The following is a 17,677-nucleotide window of genomic DNA, read 5'->3' as shown; positions in this document are numbered from 1 at the left end:
CACAAGACGTTGAGTCGAAGGTAGGCGGACGAAAGTCGTAGCTACGGAAATGACTTACTTTTACCCGACTATACTCCAAAAAAACAAACATCCATTCGGTGATCTTATTTCGCAGGCTCGTGACTACAGTGCTTCGAACTCTTTTTCGATATTTGAGTGGAAAAAACTTCAGGTAAGGCGTAAATATGTGTTCCCTATTCTTATAATTTTGCTGATCTTTACCTATTCTAAAGATTTGAAGACGCGCTGCAGCTCAGAACTCAATTTCTCACAGCCAAATGTGTTGAAATCTGCTCAAGATGTTGTCTAAAGAGGATTTAAATGATTTGCTTTGTGTAAACATTGCTGTACCTTCGTGTTCGTTTGCATTGGCCACGATGCACTCAATTAAAGAAAAAAAAGGCGCTGCAAAGCCCGTACATGATATTCTGATAGCCTGTTCTTGTTTGCGTGACTTTCTCTGATAATAAGATGCCAGGCACTGTTACGTAAGACAAATTTACAGCCTTTGAGAATGAATCATCTACTCGAAAATTAGCAAATGATGTGACTGTTAGAGTGATAATATCGAAGTCTTCTACTTTTACCCTCCGCATGCTCGTTATACATTGAATAAACTACATTTAACTGAAGTGAATTTTTTTAACACTGCGTTGCACCTTGTTGGCCATGTTCAGATTCTTTAAGCTATGTGATCTTTTGTTTAGTAGTGCTTTGACTACTTGGATGAAGAGTACATGGAACAACTTGAGGTCTCATGATGTATATCCCCTATAGGTTGACATCTTTCAAGGGACTGCCCACAGCCAGCCTAATCTATTGGTGATTCTGTGCGATGTTGCTTCATGATCATGAATAAAATGAAATAATTCGATGAAATGTGAGGCCAAGGATGATTTTTTGAGTAGAGTGTTTTTTGTCATGAAACCAAAATTTAAGTATTCATTTTGGCAAGGCCCAGTAGGTGTAAGGTTTGCAACTGTCTGGTTGAGGTGGCATAAGATTTCAAGACCAAAGGGAGAGGAAAGCAGGGCAAAGCAAAACAAAAGTAACCTTGAGTAAATGCTGACGCCCTATTTCCAATTTTTCTATCTGTAGTTCAAGACAGGATGGCGTCCGAGCTGCCTTCTTTAACAGGAAAAGTATGCATTGTGACAGGAGCTTCCAGGGGAATTGGCAAAGGTATTGCTTTGATGTTGGCCAAGGCAGGAGCTACTGTTTATATCACAGGCAAGTAAAAAAAATAGAATTTTCAGTTAGAAAAGGTATACTCAAGATTGATTCTCTCTTAATTTTACCTCCTCTACAAGTGGAACATAAAACAGATGAAGGAAGGAGACTGTTTGACAGTTTATACATGGACTGTCAAAGATACTTACTGACATCACTTCCCATGACTAGCTTGGATAAATAACTACTGCGGCAAATTTTTGGAATCTGTTAAACAATTTTGTATTCTGTCTGAAGGAAAGGGTTGGACAGACAATACATTTTAGACACTCATCCTTACTTGAATTTGCAGGCAGGACTCTTGATGCTGCACAAGGCAAGCAAGGGTCATTGAGGGAAACAGCTGAAGAGGTATTTGCAAAAAAGAGACAGTGGCTTGAATTTCATTCCAGTGTAAAGTTCTAGTCACATTGGTTACAGTAGATTGTGAAATCTTGCGTACATTATTAAGCTGAAAATCACCATTAAGTGAAAGCAGTATGTTGATCGAATGGGCATGCTTAGGACAGGAGGTGGGATTGAGAGGTCCAGCTGCAAGCCTTGTTTTTAGCAAGACACTTTACTCTCACAGTATCTTCCAACCAGAGGAAAAGGGCTCCCTTCTGGTATTTGCTTTTGTATGTTCTCATATCTTTTCTCACTTCAACAAAAAAAAATTGTCATACTTATTCTTTCTAACTTACACCTGGAGATACTAAATTGTGTAATGAAGGCATATATAGGTTAAAAATAGTCATCTTTTTTCTCTAATCATTGTGTGGAGAGCAAATAAAATATGAGCTGCAAGTATAATAATAAATGCACTGAGGAAGGAATGGGGAAGTAGGCCCCTGCAACAAGAAGAAAAGCATCCCTATGCCTGTTAAGTTATTAGGTTGTCATCATCAACATACATGCATAAGAGTGACCAGCATCTAATTTCTCCTTACCATAATTCTGCTAAATCATTCATTAAAGTCATGAGAATAAAGAGAATTATCATGGACTTTAGTAGCTTTGATTGTTAAATGAATTCTCTTTGTCAGTAACAGAGAAAATTGATTGATTGGAGTGTGGAGAATATGGAAACTGGTCTTAGGGTGTAAAGGGTTAATACAGTATGAATTTTGTAAATTTACCATAGATTGGTCAGGAGAGTACTGGTCAATGTATTCCTGTCAAGTGTGACCATGGAAATGATGAGGAAGTAAAAAAATTGTTTGAAAAAGTCAGTCAAGAACAAAATGGGCGATTGGATGTTCTTGTGAACAATGCTTACAAAGGAGTAAAGGTGATGCATATCTGTGATAAATAAGTAAGTGCATAACAGCTGTCATCCACTTTATAAACAGAACATATCAGTGTCCATACTGAGGTGAAGGATTAGAGAATTTTGTGCATATCACTATTTGAAGAAAGTTAGTGTACTGTATTTGTGATAATCTAGATAGATTTAATAAAAATCCACTATCCATACTTCACCTGTATTCATGAGCATGTGCAATGCATTTTTGGATATAGCAGATTAAAATAGGGAACAGGACCTGTCTCACACCTCCCTTGTTTTGTGGCCTTGCATTACTATTTAAGGCTGGGAGTACTTTTAAAGGAACTGTATCACGATGCACTTCTGATTCATTAACTTGTTATCCTTCACCTTTAGGCTATATTGGAGAGTGCTGGGAAACCATTTTATGAACAGGTCAGTCAAAATAATACTTCTCCTGATGAAGACTGTCTAATGAAACAGCTTTTGCAAGTTTGGTTCAGACTCTTAGCTAGTTTGCATTTTATTTAAAGGCATAGTTAAAAAAACCTAAAAATATATAGGATGAAGTCTTAAAAAAAAAATGATTGACTCCCCATCTTTGTCCTTTATCTAGTCAGTGGAGATGTGGGATGAGGTCAACAATGTGGGCTTAAGGTAATTATTGATCTTAATTCTTTATGAGAAGTGTTTTTAAGTTATATCTAGCTTGCAGTACTGAGGGCCAATTCACTGATGTTACAAACTTGCAATTGTATATTCTTGGAGATGCCTGATTTAGAATTGGAGTAACAGTGGGACAGTGGGAGGTTGTGGGAAAAGGTAGAAAGACATTGTCAGCCCTCTCCTGTCTCCATCCTTGACTGTCGCTCACACCCGCTTGGAGCAAATTTATTTTTTTTGTTCCAGTCTTCTGCTTCTGTAAAAATCAAAGATGGCAGGTATGATTTCACAGAGAAAATACTGAGCACTTATTTGCCAGGTATATTTAGCACTGCAATTGTGTAGCAGTTGCTAATTATCCTTGTTTATTGAATATGATTCCAGTTCAATTCATGAAATAAAACAAACTAAAGCTAAATTAGTTTGAGTAGCCCTTCCAAAGTATGAAATATTGTAGTTTGACTGACTGTCTGACCAACTGTCTGATTGACCAACTGATTGACAGACGTACGGATTAACTATCTGACTATCTCTCCGACTGACTGACCATATAACTGACTCACAGGATGACTGAAGGTTGAAAGACTGGATGACTGTCCCACTGGCTGACTTACTGATTGACTGATAAACTGAATGACTCAGTGACTTTAGGTGTCTACCAACTTACTGATCAGACCAACTGCTTGACTCATCAACTGAATGACAGACCATAACTTGATGAACTGAGTCACTGACTGAGTTGCCTGATACTTATACTTCTCTGTTGATTTATTTCCCATTAAAGATCCAGTTATGTGGCTGCATGGCATGCAGCTAAGATGATGGTTCCAGCAAAACAAGGGCTCATTGTCAATGTGTCATCAGCTGGAGGCTTAAGATATCTCTTTAATGTTGCATATGGCGTCGGCAAAGCTGCAGTAAGTACCCCCCCTTCTCTTACCACCTTCCCCCCTCCCCTCCCTTCTCTCCCCCCTCCCCCTCCCCTCCCTTTTCTTGCCCCTTCCCCTCCCTTCCCTTGCACAACATATTTGTGCTATTATATCGTACATTGAAAGTTATTTCAATGGTTTCTGCCGGTTTCAGCGACTTTGCTAAGACATTATCCCATATTTGCCGAATTAAGTACCGGCAGCATGATTAACAAACTAAGATGTTCTCAACCGTCTTATCGTAATATTCTCATTTCACCCAGACGGACAGAATGGCTGCAGACATGGCTGTGGAACTACGCAAACAGAACGTGGCGTGTGTCTCTCTGTGGCCAGGAGCTGTGAAAACTGAGATTGTGACGGACTTGATTCTCAGCAAAGCGGATCAAGGAGGAAAGGTACTCTTTAATTATAAATGTTATGTTTAAGAGAGGTTAGGGCAGGAGCAGGAGCGGTAGCAATTTTGAATTGAGTGTCAAAAGTATTCCACGAGTGCATAAGTTTTCGCGCTGTGATTGGTCTGGAAGTCGAGAGCCACCCCCTCTACCAATCAAATGCGACCAGGTCGCCCACGTTTTCCCGCGCCTCGTGCGGTCCTTATCTTTGGTGCATTGTCATTGACTACTTGTTGTAATCCATGGTTTGCACGGGCTCAGCATTTATCAGCTATGACGGGATAGGAATCTCGATGTCATAACCAAACTGTTAAATAGCTTGTGAATTGGATGTCATTAACTCTGTGCCGGGTGCGATCTGCAAAGCCAAGCGCCTCGTGGGCTCGTTTTTCGCTGCTTCACTTCTCGTGCCACAAAGCTTGTGACAATCTGCTTGCCGGCTCTGAGTATGCAAGTATTTCTTCCGTCTTACGTTTTTTAGGCAAGTAAAGCCGCCACAATTTTCAAAGACGCTGAAGATGTCACGTTCTCCGGCAAAGCTGTGGCGTGGCTTGCATCAGGTACTCCCATCATTGTCTATATGAGTATTGCGCAACACAGTTTTCATACAGAAGGTTTCGCTCAGTTACGTTGTATTTCATGGTCTGGTTTTACTTTACTCTCGACCTCACTGATCCTTGCAGTTTGCCAGACGCGTATCTCATATCAATCTAGAAATGGCCTAGCTAATCACAACGCCCTCTGAAATCCAGTGGTTGAGTATCGGAGCACGGAATTATTACGTTCGCTTCGTTATGAAGACTCAATAGATTTTTCCTTTTTTTTCCACCCTCGCGATGACACAAGAAAAGTATCATCCTTCATTCTTCATTGTAACGTTATTATTCTTCAAGAGTTGTTACAAATTGATATGAGAGCTTTCGACTACATTGTAAAAGCACCCCTCATGCCACACGCCTTCTTCGTTTGTTCTGACGTCTGAAATTTGATTACCCTTTTCAGATAGCGATATCCTGAAAAAGACTGGTCGGATTCTAATAGTGGCAGAGTTGGCCAAAGAATACGGTTTCAAAGATGTTGGAGGTATGTGGACTCTCAGAATAGGAAAGAAATTTCAAAATAAATACCATGTTGTCGTTTGTCTGTACAGTGACAGATCAGAGATATTGTCAAAATGTGGTTAGAACAAAAAAGTGACACATGAGGCGCAGCCGAGTGTTTCACTGATGTTCTTAACCCTATAGCACCTAAGATCTGATCGTTAATTCTCCCCTCTAGCTGCTACACAATTCTTTGTAAATCAGCCACGAGACTTTGGTGTAAGATCAAGATGACAACTTCTACCTGATAATTTTGAGTATTCTCATTAACCCTTTGCTGAAAAACATAAGGATATTATAGGGAGAAGTTACATGTCAGTCACTTCTGGGAGTCAAAGGGTTAAGACATTTGATGTCTTTAGTGATCTATTACTGTACAAGCATAAGGCAACATAGAATCTAAGATGCTGATAATTTTGACGCTTTCGATGTACCTGTCCTCTAATAGATCATATGTAAGAGCCAATCAAAAAATTCAGTATAATTCAGCTTATCGTATAACATGATGTAGTTACATGTTTCCTCCTGGATGAGATGTTGGACCATCGTGGGTTCCCGCCCCCTTCCTCATTATCATTCTCAATTTTGTTATCACCATAATCAGCATCTGCATCATCATCATCATCATCATCATCATCATCATCATCATCATCATCATCATCATCATCATCATCATCATCATCATCATCATCATCATCATCATCATCATCAGCGTAATCATTATTATTATTCTTGTCCCTGAAGGGTATCCAAGGATGAAAGATACGTGACTTTGTTTCGAAATTGTTCCACTTTCTGTGTACCAGAAATCACAGCTTATGAGAAGCTCAACAACTAACTATGTCATAGTTGAGCAATTCAGTTTGTAGTAGTACAAACAAGAGGAAATCTTGGTTCTTTCTTGTAGGAACTCAACCGTTGTCCATTCGTCAAGTGAAGTTTCATCTGGAGAGGTCCTACCCCTCTGTCGCCTGGATGATGCCTGAGTTTGTCTATGTCCCGGCCTGGTTAGTGGCAGCTGCAACTCACAAACTCTGATCACGTGATTGATCGACTCCCACCGGCTCAACATGTGTTTAATTACAAAAATGAAATCGCTATTTGAAATAGTGGCTGATGAGTAAGGAGATTTTATATTGGTGATTGGGGGTATATTGTCATCGGTAGGTGATTATGATAACATGGTAATATAAATTTTAATAAATAAATGGGGAAAATTTGGAACAACCTTGTGAATTGAAGTCCTTGAATTATAGCCCGACATTTTGAAGCAGATCAAAATAAGGTATCCGTTATTTTTAACTAGAGTTTTGAGTTGGAGCCATGACAGAGTTATGTAGCGTGTGGTGAGAGAAACCCAGTCCAGTGCGTAATTGAAAAAAAGAGGTCTATGGCGGAAGGCATCTTTTTCAGCATCATCAATGGTATACGATTTTCGCCTTTTGCTGGACAACATAACCACGAGGACATAGTTGCGTAGGCGAAATAACAGGGAAACTAAAACTGGAGCGAATCAAAGCAAAACTAGCGCAATTTCGCTTTCTAATGGCGTTAAGTCACTGAATAAAAATGGTTTTCAATTTAAAAAAATCCATCATCTCCATTTTAAGGTAGATTTAGGGCAGTTTCGCGCACAACCTCCCTTCTGTTAGCTCTTTCATAGATTCACAACGTGAGTGAGGAAATCATTACGAAAATGTTGTAAGAAACGTGGTGCGTGATTTAAAAGTCAGTCAAGCATTTGAAAAAATGCACTTATTTTAATAAGCAAGGTTTGCATAGAAAAAGTGTTTCGCAAAAGCCCTCGCTCGATTTGCGATCAGCCGCAACCAGGGTACTTTCTCAAGTGAGGAAGAGAGAGGACCTTGGAAACGAGGTTGCCGAGTATACTGTACAAAAGAAACATTGATCGTCGTAATTCATGGGATCGTGATCCCAGTGGAACGTTGTACTATCGAACAAGGGACTTCGAACCCTTGATCCATCTTTGAGTCAAAAAAAATATGATAAGACGTGAACAAGTATTCCTTGATTCCTATATTCAGTCCATCACCACGTTCAAGCTCTAGAATACTGCTGATCTGTATCCATCCCAAAGATTCTGAAGAATTTTCTGCAGTGCTGCAGCCCAAAACTAACTCTTCTTACAGTGAAATGCTTTAAAGGTGTTGCCAATAGAGGATTGAAATTATTTTGATTTGTCTTAACCTTTGAGTTAGTTTGCATTAGTTACAATGCGCCCGATTAGAAGAAAGGACACGGTAGATATTGCAAAGTGCGCATATGATGTTGTGACAGCTATTTGCGTGACTGACTATTCGTGTAATTAAATTCAATGTGTCGGTAAAGAAATGGCTTGGAAAGCAAAATTTCCTAGCAATTGACTGCTTTGAGATTTTCCAAGTTGGTTTTTCCATTCCATCCCGATTGAAATATATTTTTTGAACCTCAAAATGAAAAGCGAATGTACCTGGTTTGGAAAACATTAGTTAGTTCAACCTTGAAAGCGACGAAATGAGCTTCGAGTGGAAAGTACTTTGATTCCCGAACACGTTACAAATTATGATTGCAAAATAAAGACTGAATTTGTTGCCGTCAAGTGGGGCCTCGCCTCCTGCGCACCATTTTTCGGATCGCTAAATATTATTGTGGCTACTGCCTCCTATATAACAGAAGAGGAAGCCACATATGTCATGGAAATGTAAAAAGGATAAAAGGGTTACGAGTGTAAGGGGGTAAAAATAGAATACCGAACTTCACCCGATTTTGACCCGTGACGCTACATTCAAAATCACTCCATCATCGCCCCTCGTCTGCGTGATTAAAAATCTTAACTTTTCCTTGTAGAGAAAACAGGAAAATGTGATCAGCGTATCATAGAAACTTTGATAAAAAAAACTGCCTTTAAAAAAAGATAATTTTACTGTTTAATTTAGCGAGCTGTTTTCAACGGAACCGATGAAATGATTTGCTCGGCTTTGTGCATTTTGGTATCACGTGAGGCCAAGGGTGATATGAGTGAGGTCTGTAGAGCGTTTTTTTTATTTATTGTCATTCGACTACAATTGAAGTTTACCCTTCAGCGAACTAGAAGAAAGATAAATATTACAAACCCAAATTAATGGCAAACAAACTGCTTAAAGGTGATTCCTCAGTGTTGCACTGCGCATAAAAATCGCGTAATCAGGCGAACAAGCGCGAATGCATTCCCAGAACATAGAATTGTTTTTCAATCAATGGATGAGCTAAACAGGTACAATTATCTTTTGTTCTTGAAAGAGCACGGTCACCTATATGTATGCGGTCAAATTTATTTCCTAAAAACTTTACCGATATTTGTACAAATACGATATACACCATACTCCTTACTGCAATAACATTTTCAGAGAAAAACGCAAAAAAACAAAATAAGAATTTCAATTTAGGCAAATCTGATTTAAATCAATATCGTGATCAAAAGAGGGAAACTCCGCTGATAAGATGATAAATTCACGTTTGGTGTTCATCTCTCTACATATTTCTCTATGACAACATTGATGTGAATACTTGGATCACTCAGGATTTATGGGAAAAGCCGCTCGATTAGCTTCGAACAATGGAATTTTCCACGTTAAGATTTGCAAATTTATATAATTCATAATTTATAATTAATGCAAAGGGTTATTACTTCATCCTATCAGAAACACAGCTCCCTGTCCAAGCTTGTATTATACTTCGAATCACGAAAGTGCCTTTGTCTATTTTCCTTTGTCTTTCGTCCTTTTTCGTTTAAAGTCTCCGAATTTTAGTTATAAGAAATGAAAACATTTGCTGACTAATTCCCAAGATATTGATCTCATTCCTGTCTCAGTGCCTTTACATGAAGATACTCAATATTACCGATGGGAGTTAGACGATGACAACAATTTATTAAGACCTTTAGGTGATTCAATTATCGACTAATGGTTTCTCTTTATGTCATAATTATGGTAAAATTGCACAATTCACGTGCCCCTGTGATACAAAATACAACGAAATTAGAAACAGAGTGATTACTGTTTCCGAAGTTAGTAGTGTTAAACGATAAAAATAGAACTATATTTAATCTGAAATATTGTAAGGGTTTCCTTATATTGGTGTTGGGAAAAAGAATGGAAATATAATATTACTTTAAGCCATTTGATAAAAAATTTACAGGCTGATTATTTCTTATTCCTTTTGGCGGTCTCATCTAAGTACAATTTCTTTCACCTTTTTTTCTTATTACGGTTTTGAATTTAGTACGGAAACAGATGCTCCGTTTCTACGGTGATTAGATCTTGTTGTACTATTTTGTGATAAGCTATGTTTTTAATTATGTCAATTTTCTAGTTGTAAATCTCTCTGGTAAAAGTTAACCTCGCACAGGAATTCCTGGAAACTCCTACTTCTTATACTATTGATTACTATCAGACTGGTTTTTTTTGGTCAAATTCTAAGTCAAATTCACGATTCCAGAATATTTGTTAAATTTTAAGTTAACACCTTCAACACCTCTTCTTAAAAAGGTGACTGATTGTAAATAGCTTATGCTTTTTCATCTCCGCACTGAATTTGTAATTATTTAACTTATGCGAATAACACGTAGTTTTCTTAGGGGCGGTACCTTTTGACGCCCCTTCTTCTCCGAATTTTCTGTTTACTCTGTTGTTATATAACAATCTTCTAAGGCTATTTTCTCGTAAACTATCTTTTCCAGCGTAATTTCAGTTCTGCCAATAGGTTAATTATAATTTGTATATTATCAATCTTGCCTTCGTTCTGGCCGGTCTTAACCGTAAAATCAAGAAATTTAAGGTAGAAGATGATTTTGTGATTGCGTAAACAATTCGAAGGTGCATACTTAGTATGCAGGAACTGTCGTGAGTACTCTAACGTGATTTGCTGGCTGAAACGGAGCGATCGCGACGTAAGAAGATAGACAGCTTAGAAGTGTCACCTTTGGTGTCACCTTTATAAGCTGGTGCACAGTATCTATCAATCAGAGAATATAGCAAAGTAGAACAGTGTGGACTTACGTCGAAAGAAGTAAGTTGAACTGCGGTGAATAAGGTCAATACTGGGCTAGTTCCCGAGAGTAAGAATTGTACCAGGAGCTCAACCAGGAAATAAAGAAAATTCAACCGAGTGTTAGGGAGTAATTCTTCTAACAGTAACACCAAAAGGGTTATCAATTACAGGAATCGAGTCATTCTTTGCTTGCTTTACTCTACAGTTCTTTCTTTGATTTGTTTTCCTTTTTCTATCTTTTTTTTTCCACTGTTCATTTTCTGTAATGTGATTGGTCAATTTCGTCTAAGTGATCTCGGTAACAAAATAGACGCTATAAATCTGAGTTTGACCGAATGGTTTCTTACGCATCAAAGAAGATGCATTTTCGAGAATAAAAAATCAAAGGAGTGAGGTAATAAATTATTCTCTTACTCATGGTTTAGCGGTATCTATAATGATCAAACCCACAAGTGCTGATAGATATTAGCAAGTAATCATTTTTGCTATATTTGACCTAAAACGGTACCACCAGGGGGCCAAGAGGGTAAGCTACCGGTATATCAGACACTTGGGCCGATATAATGACCTTGTTCCTATTTTTCCACACACCACTGTTAAGTCAAGGGTCACCGTCATGAAAATCTGCAGTCTTCAACGGCGTTAATGACACCGGCGTTAAGAACTGTCCACGTTGTGAACTCCTCATTCAGTCTAACCAAATAAGTGAATTTGGTAAAAGCTCCGGCCCGAAAGTTATGTAGGTTACATGAAAATAATAGAGTGGTTATAAAGCGGAAGTCTAAAAAATATTTGGGCGTTTCAGGTCTTTCAGTGTATGGTTTCAGTTATTTGACCTTTCGGCACGTTTGCACTTCAACTGTATTAGCTCTAGCGCAAGTTTAGCTTTTTTAATTCTGCAACGGAAGAAATTGTTGCGTGGGTGTCTCTAAGGCAACTTTAGAAACACTTCAAAACGAAGTAACTTCCGACCAACGAGATTTTACTTCCGGCTATCACGTGAAGGGAGAAACCTTTAAAGCCTTAAAGAGCTTTAGTTGTCACCACTCTACTGCACATATTTGTTGAAGATAGGTGAGAGTAGAAGGACGAGCAAAGAACGGTGAACGAGGTAAGTAGTTTGTTCACGGATTAAAATATGAATATTTTGTCACCGAAGGCTAACGTTTGAGCCTATTTTTTAATCATTCTAATCATATCATTTTTATTTTGTACCGGATAATTGTTTGTTTCAATAATTTTCTTTTTATTTTGGTTATCTGTTACAGTTCTTGATCGTCAAAATGGGATCGCTGTTCCTAAAATTTATCTACATTCTGACTGCAATGAGCATTGCTGCAGATTTTATGCATCTCGGTAGCACTTGGTTCAACGCGGGACAACATGACGGCGAGATAAGTGTCCAGTCTTCCTCCCTATTTCTCCCTGGGGCGAGTGGCGCGCCGATTTGGCCGTGGGTAGGGAGATATTTGTCAAAGAGTGCAATCAAATCTGCTAAGAAAAGGGCCAAGAACCAAGCCAAAAAGGCCGGAAGGAGCAGAAATAAATCGAGAAAGAGTTCAGGGGGTGCAGGCAAGTGATAATTGTATCAAAAGTGCTCATTCAGTCAATGAAAACTCCTTTCTTTTCTTGTTATGAAGAAAAAATATCAGGGAAGATTCCTTTCTCTCAACATTTGCCTTTTTTTTTTCAGAACACACCAAAAATGCTCGGAAAAGTACCTCGAATAAGCACCAAAAAGGACAGGCTAGAAAGAACAGGGACCGACAACGCGCCAAGGGAAATCGTAGAGGATAAACCATTTATTACTGAATTGTTAGTTGCTGAACTTGCACTCACTTTACTAAACTTCCTCTTTGTAATCAAGAAAATATTAGGCGACATCTAACTACGGCAGGGCTCTGTGACAAACTGGTACACATGCGTTGCTTCAAAAAATTAGTTGTTACAATCATACTTTCGATGGAGGGGCGCCTTATTCGATTGCGGAATGAATGAATGAAAAATTTATTTAAAACACGGTAAAAATATCAGTATGACAATAGAAAACAAAGGAGAAATTTATCTTAAGTAAAATTTTCTATTAACTGGTTTACAAATTTGCCGTGTGGAGTCCGATACAGAGAGCCATTTATCAATTCTTCTCTTGAAGTTGCGTAGAGATTTTGTAGTGCGGATATCCTCAGGAAGATCGTTCCAAAGAGAAGCTCCGCTATAACTGAAGCTACACTTCAGGTAGTCAGTTCTTGGTTTCGGCAAGTACAATTTTTGACTTGCGTCACGAAGATCAAAGGGCAGAGTTCTCGGAGTGAACATGTTACAAAGATAATTTGGGGCGAGCTTATTAACGCATTTGTACATTAAATTTGCCTTTTGCTTCGTCCTTCTGACTGATAAGTTATCCCAGCTGAGAGAGTTGAGAAGATAGCTAGAGTTCGTATCATAACTTGATTTAGTAATTACTCTAGCAGCGCGATTTTGTAGTTTTTGTAGTTTCTCACACAGCTGTTGAGACAAGCCATCCCAAACAACACTGCAGTAGTCAAAATGTGTGTGTGATAGGGATATGCATTGAAATAAAAGGTCTGACTCGCTTAAGTGCACCGATACTGGAAGCGACCTTTTTTGAAGTTGCGTGTATGTGTTCCTTCCAGGATATATAGGTTTTCATCTATGTTCAGTCCGAGAGCTTTGCTATGATCTGTTTGGTTTATTTTGACGCCCTCTACATTAACATTTATTGTCTTGTCATTTAAAGACTGCATTTTTTGACGCGAGCTAATGACCATAAACTCAGTTTTTGCCACATTGAGGTAATGGAAATGGGCTGGGGGCTCCGAATCTATAAGGACACCGATCGTGTTACGGCACTGGTGCCTGATTGGAAAACGACATCCTGTTACGCGCGCCACATTCTAATTCAAACCACTTAAAAAAATTGTGCAACTTGTTTCGGATCAAAAAAAAGATGTGGCAGGATGAGAGACTTCCACATCCCCATTGAACAAGAAGTGAATTGTCGCGACCTTTCCTCTTTCGTGTCGCCTAGTATTTCCCAGCCTAAAAATTCTCTGCAAAAACTAATGAGGTGTCGGTTTATATGTAAGCCCAGCTGTAATACTGACAATAACCAAAGATTAGACGAGTTTTGCTAAACAAATCATCAAATGTCTTCATTGCGCATTCGGCGTTATAGCTTTTTGTAACTGGTCAATGCTACAAGTTTTTATACGTAGGAAAACGGACTAAGATGCACTTAACTAATAAACATTATTTTTCTTTAAAATATTTCGTTTGCTAATGGACAACCAAATACCAAGTATGCCACTTGTTCCTTATGATCCAATAACTCACCAGGAGGTGTGGGGGGGGGGGGGGGGGGGGGGTTTATGTGTACGAAAACCAGCGAGGAATGGATGGACATGAAAATTATTTGAGAGGCAGGAGAATTAAAAGAGGTTTGTTTCGGTATGTCCTTTGGGAAGCTTTTGCTCCTTAGCAAATTAAGGGTGTAGCGTTGATCGTTCTGCTCTGTTAATCAAAAAACGAGTCAAGGAAAAACTACTGGGTCGATCTCTTTACTTGTGACAATTAAACCGATGAAAAAGGGGCCTTGTGAACCTCGGGTCTCATTCCTTCCTTATCTGACTGATAAGATTGTATAAGGCTTTCAATCGATGAAAAAAGGGGAGGGGAAGCGCTCGCGGATGCGCCAAAATTGTCGTCGATCTGTAGAGGAGTATCTGCTTAGTTCCCATGTCGTACTTCCCTCGTTCCCCCATCTTTTTCACTCGCCCCCAAAAACCGAGTGCCGGGAACAGGCAATAGTTAGATGGACACTAGAGTAATTCCTCGTGATTTGAGTACAATTTTTTGAGTAAAAAATAGTGAGTAATAGTTGGGGTGGTGAAACGCAAGCCATTGGAGTCGATCGTTCAAACGGAAATTTAAGCGACACTCTTTTCACCTCGAGCTGAAAACACCTAATGGCCGACAGTCCGCTGTTTTTGATATATGAGGCGAGTCGACTGAACTCAGCCAACGCCAAATATCGTATGTCGACAAGAGAGTAATCCTGAAGAGCCTTATATAAAAGACCGAAATCCAACCCTCGATTTTCTGTGACACTGGAGCGTAAGAGGCCATGACTTTGTAATAGCAGGAAAATTTAATTGAGTAAGTTTCGCCTCGTGTTTTACTATCCAATTACAATGACCAAGCTAGGCAAAGTGAATCTAGGTTAAATCAGATTGAGCTTCCATAGTTATCAATACTATAAACTAAATTGATATTTCATCCCCGATTTTTATTCGATCTTTGTTGGTCCCTGTTCTTTCTGTTTTGTCCTTTCTGGTGCTTATCCTTAGTACTTTTGCGTGCATTACTGGTGTGCTCTGAAAGAGAGAAAGAGAGAGAGAAAAAAGACTTTTTCAGAAACTCATGTCTTGAACACCAGAAATGAAATATCCACCGTCATTCATGCTCTGACATTCAGCAACTGTAGAACTGAATTATCAAAACTGCGGTCTAAGTTGTCTGTCGAAGTCTGAGGTTGCGGTAGATAACAGAGACACGAGATTTGATGATTCATCGTGCCATGCAAAAACCTAGTCCAGTTATTGTTTTATTATACATTTTTGAAGAAATCTGCAAAAGACGACACTTCTGTCTGAGTTTGCAACAGTTCGAAAACACTGCAAGGACGTGGGGCCTGGAAACTAGGCATACTTTGAACGCTATATTTAATCGGGTTGTCATGTTCCCCTCACGCAATGACAATAGAATCAATTAGACTCTTGACACGCACACGTGCTTTAGGATACAATCTAGCATTAGGTGTGAACGGATAAATTTCTTCTTCGTATCACATACCAGCACCTCCCTTTGTCTTTTTAGCTTTGTTCTTCGCCTTTCCTGCTTTTTTGGCTTGGTTCTTTGCCTTTCTCTTGGCAGCTTTAATCGCACTTTTGGTCAGAGCGACAGCACCTCTTGCCACCCAAGGCCACACTGGCACACCACTAGCCCCAGGAAAAAACAGGGCGGACGATTGCGCACTAATCTCAGTGCCATATTGTTTTGCGTTGAACCTGAAGCCTCCGAAATGAAGTAAATCTGCAGCAATGCTCAATGCAGTGAGAATGTACACTAATTTCAGGATCAGCGATCCCATTTTGAAAACCAAGAACTGCGACAGCTACCTGACATAAATCAAAGTGCTCTGTGAGCAAACTCGTGAATTGACACATGATTTTTTGGATTATGTTTAATGTTATCTGGTTTAGGGAATTTTGTGGTTGATTGTCCTATCTAGAGTACGAGCAGTAGTTCAGTGTTCGCAGCAAAGAAACAATGTAACGTTGGGATAAGAAGGCATTACAATTGAAATGATCATGCTATTACATTTGACAAGGGTGGATGATGTCATGTGTTTTAAACGTATATCATTATTGTTTCTGGTTCAAAAGAAAAGGTTGGAAGTAAATGTGGGTGAAAAGTGAAATTTACTGTCTATCATTGTAAATATTAGAAAACCAAGGCAATACTGTCTTAATGAAAACATTAACGATTCCCTCTTTATCAAATGAGACAAACGGGAACGGGTTTTGAGTGATATAACTAACACAAGACTGCCACCGTCATTTTGGATCTCCGCCTGGGTAGATTTAGTCATGTGTTAGGCGTATAGGCAACGTATAATCAAGAACAAGATAGAATTTCATTTCAGGTCTATTTATCAATTTTGTGGTGTATAACTTTCGCATTTTAGTACATAATATTTATTTTGAATCTTTAAATTGTCTTGAAACTTAAAAGAAAATTGTTCTTTAAAAATTCACTGAAAATCGGTAGCTAAAATTGTTTGTTTAGGTGTTTGTTTTCGTGATAACATGTAATTTCGTCAGTCGCCGGCATCTTCTGTTGCTTCACACAGGAAAAAACACATGATACGAAACGTAATGATCGATTTTGTCCTCAATCTCACGCCACAACAGGAAAAGCTTTTGAACATCTGTAAACTCCGAGCGCTTCGCAGTTAGTGATATTTTCAATGAATCTTCGGATTGTTTTCAAGTTCAAGGATTGTAAATTACAATTTTATGAAAAACGAAGGTTGTTCTGTTATTTCAGTGTGAATCCTTGCATGCTTGCCAGTCGCTGGCGCCGCTTGTCGAAACTAAAACGAAAAAAAAAAACTCTTTTAAGATTATCATTGGCTTCTCTTTCACCCCACCACTATTCTTAGCAACAAAGGTCGCCATTTCGTTTGTTTATTACTCGCCAAAAACTATCAAATGCACTCAAAAGCCTAAAATCGAAAAAAAGTTTACAGGAATCGACCAATCGAGCGAGCGAGCGAGCGAGTGCCATTCTCCACATCATATCTACAACCCGTGATAAAGCCTTAAGAATATCTGGCTGTTTTTTTTTTTTTTTTTGGTTTGTCTGTTCGTTTGTTCGTTTGTTTCCGTATTTTTCCTCGCAAATCATTTCTAATTAGTCTGAATATGGCTTTGCAATTGATTGGGAACACAACGAAAATGGCTCCGAGACCGAATATCATACGTTTTCCTTTTACTTCGAATAATTGTAATGGGGCACAAATGTATTAAAGGATTCTTCCACGTCAGATTTACATACCACTTCACGCCAAGAAACTGTAATGAATTTATAATAGGTGATCTTCAATCGAGGAACACAGCATATTCTTAATCTCTGACCTAGGCTAAGAGGACAAAAATCGATCGCGCTTCGGTAACTTAATTCATTATTAACACCACACACGTACAATAAAAGGTAGTGTTATCACATTAATGATGTCAAACTATACAATGCAAGTTTGTCCTTCTCGGTCTTCCTCATCATAACTTCGTTATCTGAACCAAACTACTCACCTTCAACTGATCGCCCTTTATGCTCCTCTGCCAACCAAGCAATTATGTTAGGTCTGAAGCACTTTTAGCTGTAAATAGGGAAAGGGTTAACTTACGTCACGCGGATAACCGAGACTACAAACTAATTGGTCGGATGCTAGTTTGTTTTGATGTGTCTCCAGAGTTACCTAATAACAGTCCAAAGCTAACGATT

At 38.8% G+C, this 17,677-nt stretch overlaps 1 protein-coding gene and 1 non-coding gene across 2 annotated transcripts; both read left to right on the top strand.

Annotated features, from left to right (window-relative positions):
• Positions 1 to 18: 18 nt before the first annotated feature.
• On the top strand, positions 19 to 6,790 carry LOC131798000 (dehydrogenase/reductase SDR family member 1). The gene is made up of 11 exons (XM_066163235.1): positions 19 to 172; positions 1,099 to 1,234; positions 1,527 to 1,581; positions 2,354 to 2,500; positions 2,873 to 2,911; positions 3,093 to 3,133; positions 3,924 to 4,056; positions 4,332 to 4,466; positions 4,945 to 5,023; positions 5,466 to 5,546; positions 6,471 to 6,790. The coding sequence occupies exons 2-11, from the start codon at positions 1,110 to 1,112 to the stop codon at positions 6,599 to 6,601; spliced, it is 966 nt and encodes a 321-aa protein (XP_066019332.1). The 5' UTR covers positions 19 to 172; positions 1,099 to 1,109; the 3' UTR covers positions 6,602 to 6,790.
• Positions 6,791 to 11,645: 4,855 nt separating this feature from the next.
• Positions 11,646 to 13,841, top strand: LOC131798049 (uncharacterized). The gene is made up of 3 exons (XR_010717023.1): positions 11,646 to 11,702; positions 11,860 to 12,163; positions 12,285 to 13,841. It is a non-coding gene; the product is annotated as an uncharacterized protein (transcript).
• The last annotated feature ends 3,836 nt before the right edge of the window (positions 13,842 to 17,677 follow it).

Source organism: Pocillopora verrucosa, chromosome 3 (genome assembly GCF_036669915.1).
Source record: "Pocillopora verrucosa isolate sample1 chromosome 3, ASM3666991v2, whole genome shotgun sequence".
NCBI classification, from domain to species: domain Eukaryota; kingdom Metazoa; phylum Cnidaria; class Anthozoa; order Scleractinia; family Pocilloporidae; genus Pocillopora; species Pocillopora verrucosa.
This window is presented reverse-complemented; position numbering and strand designations above follow the sequence as displayed.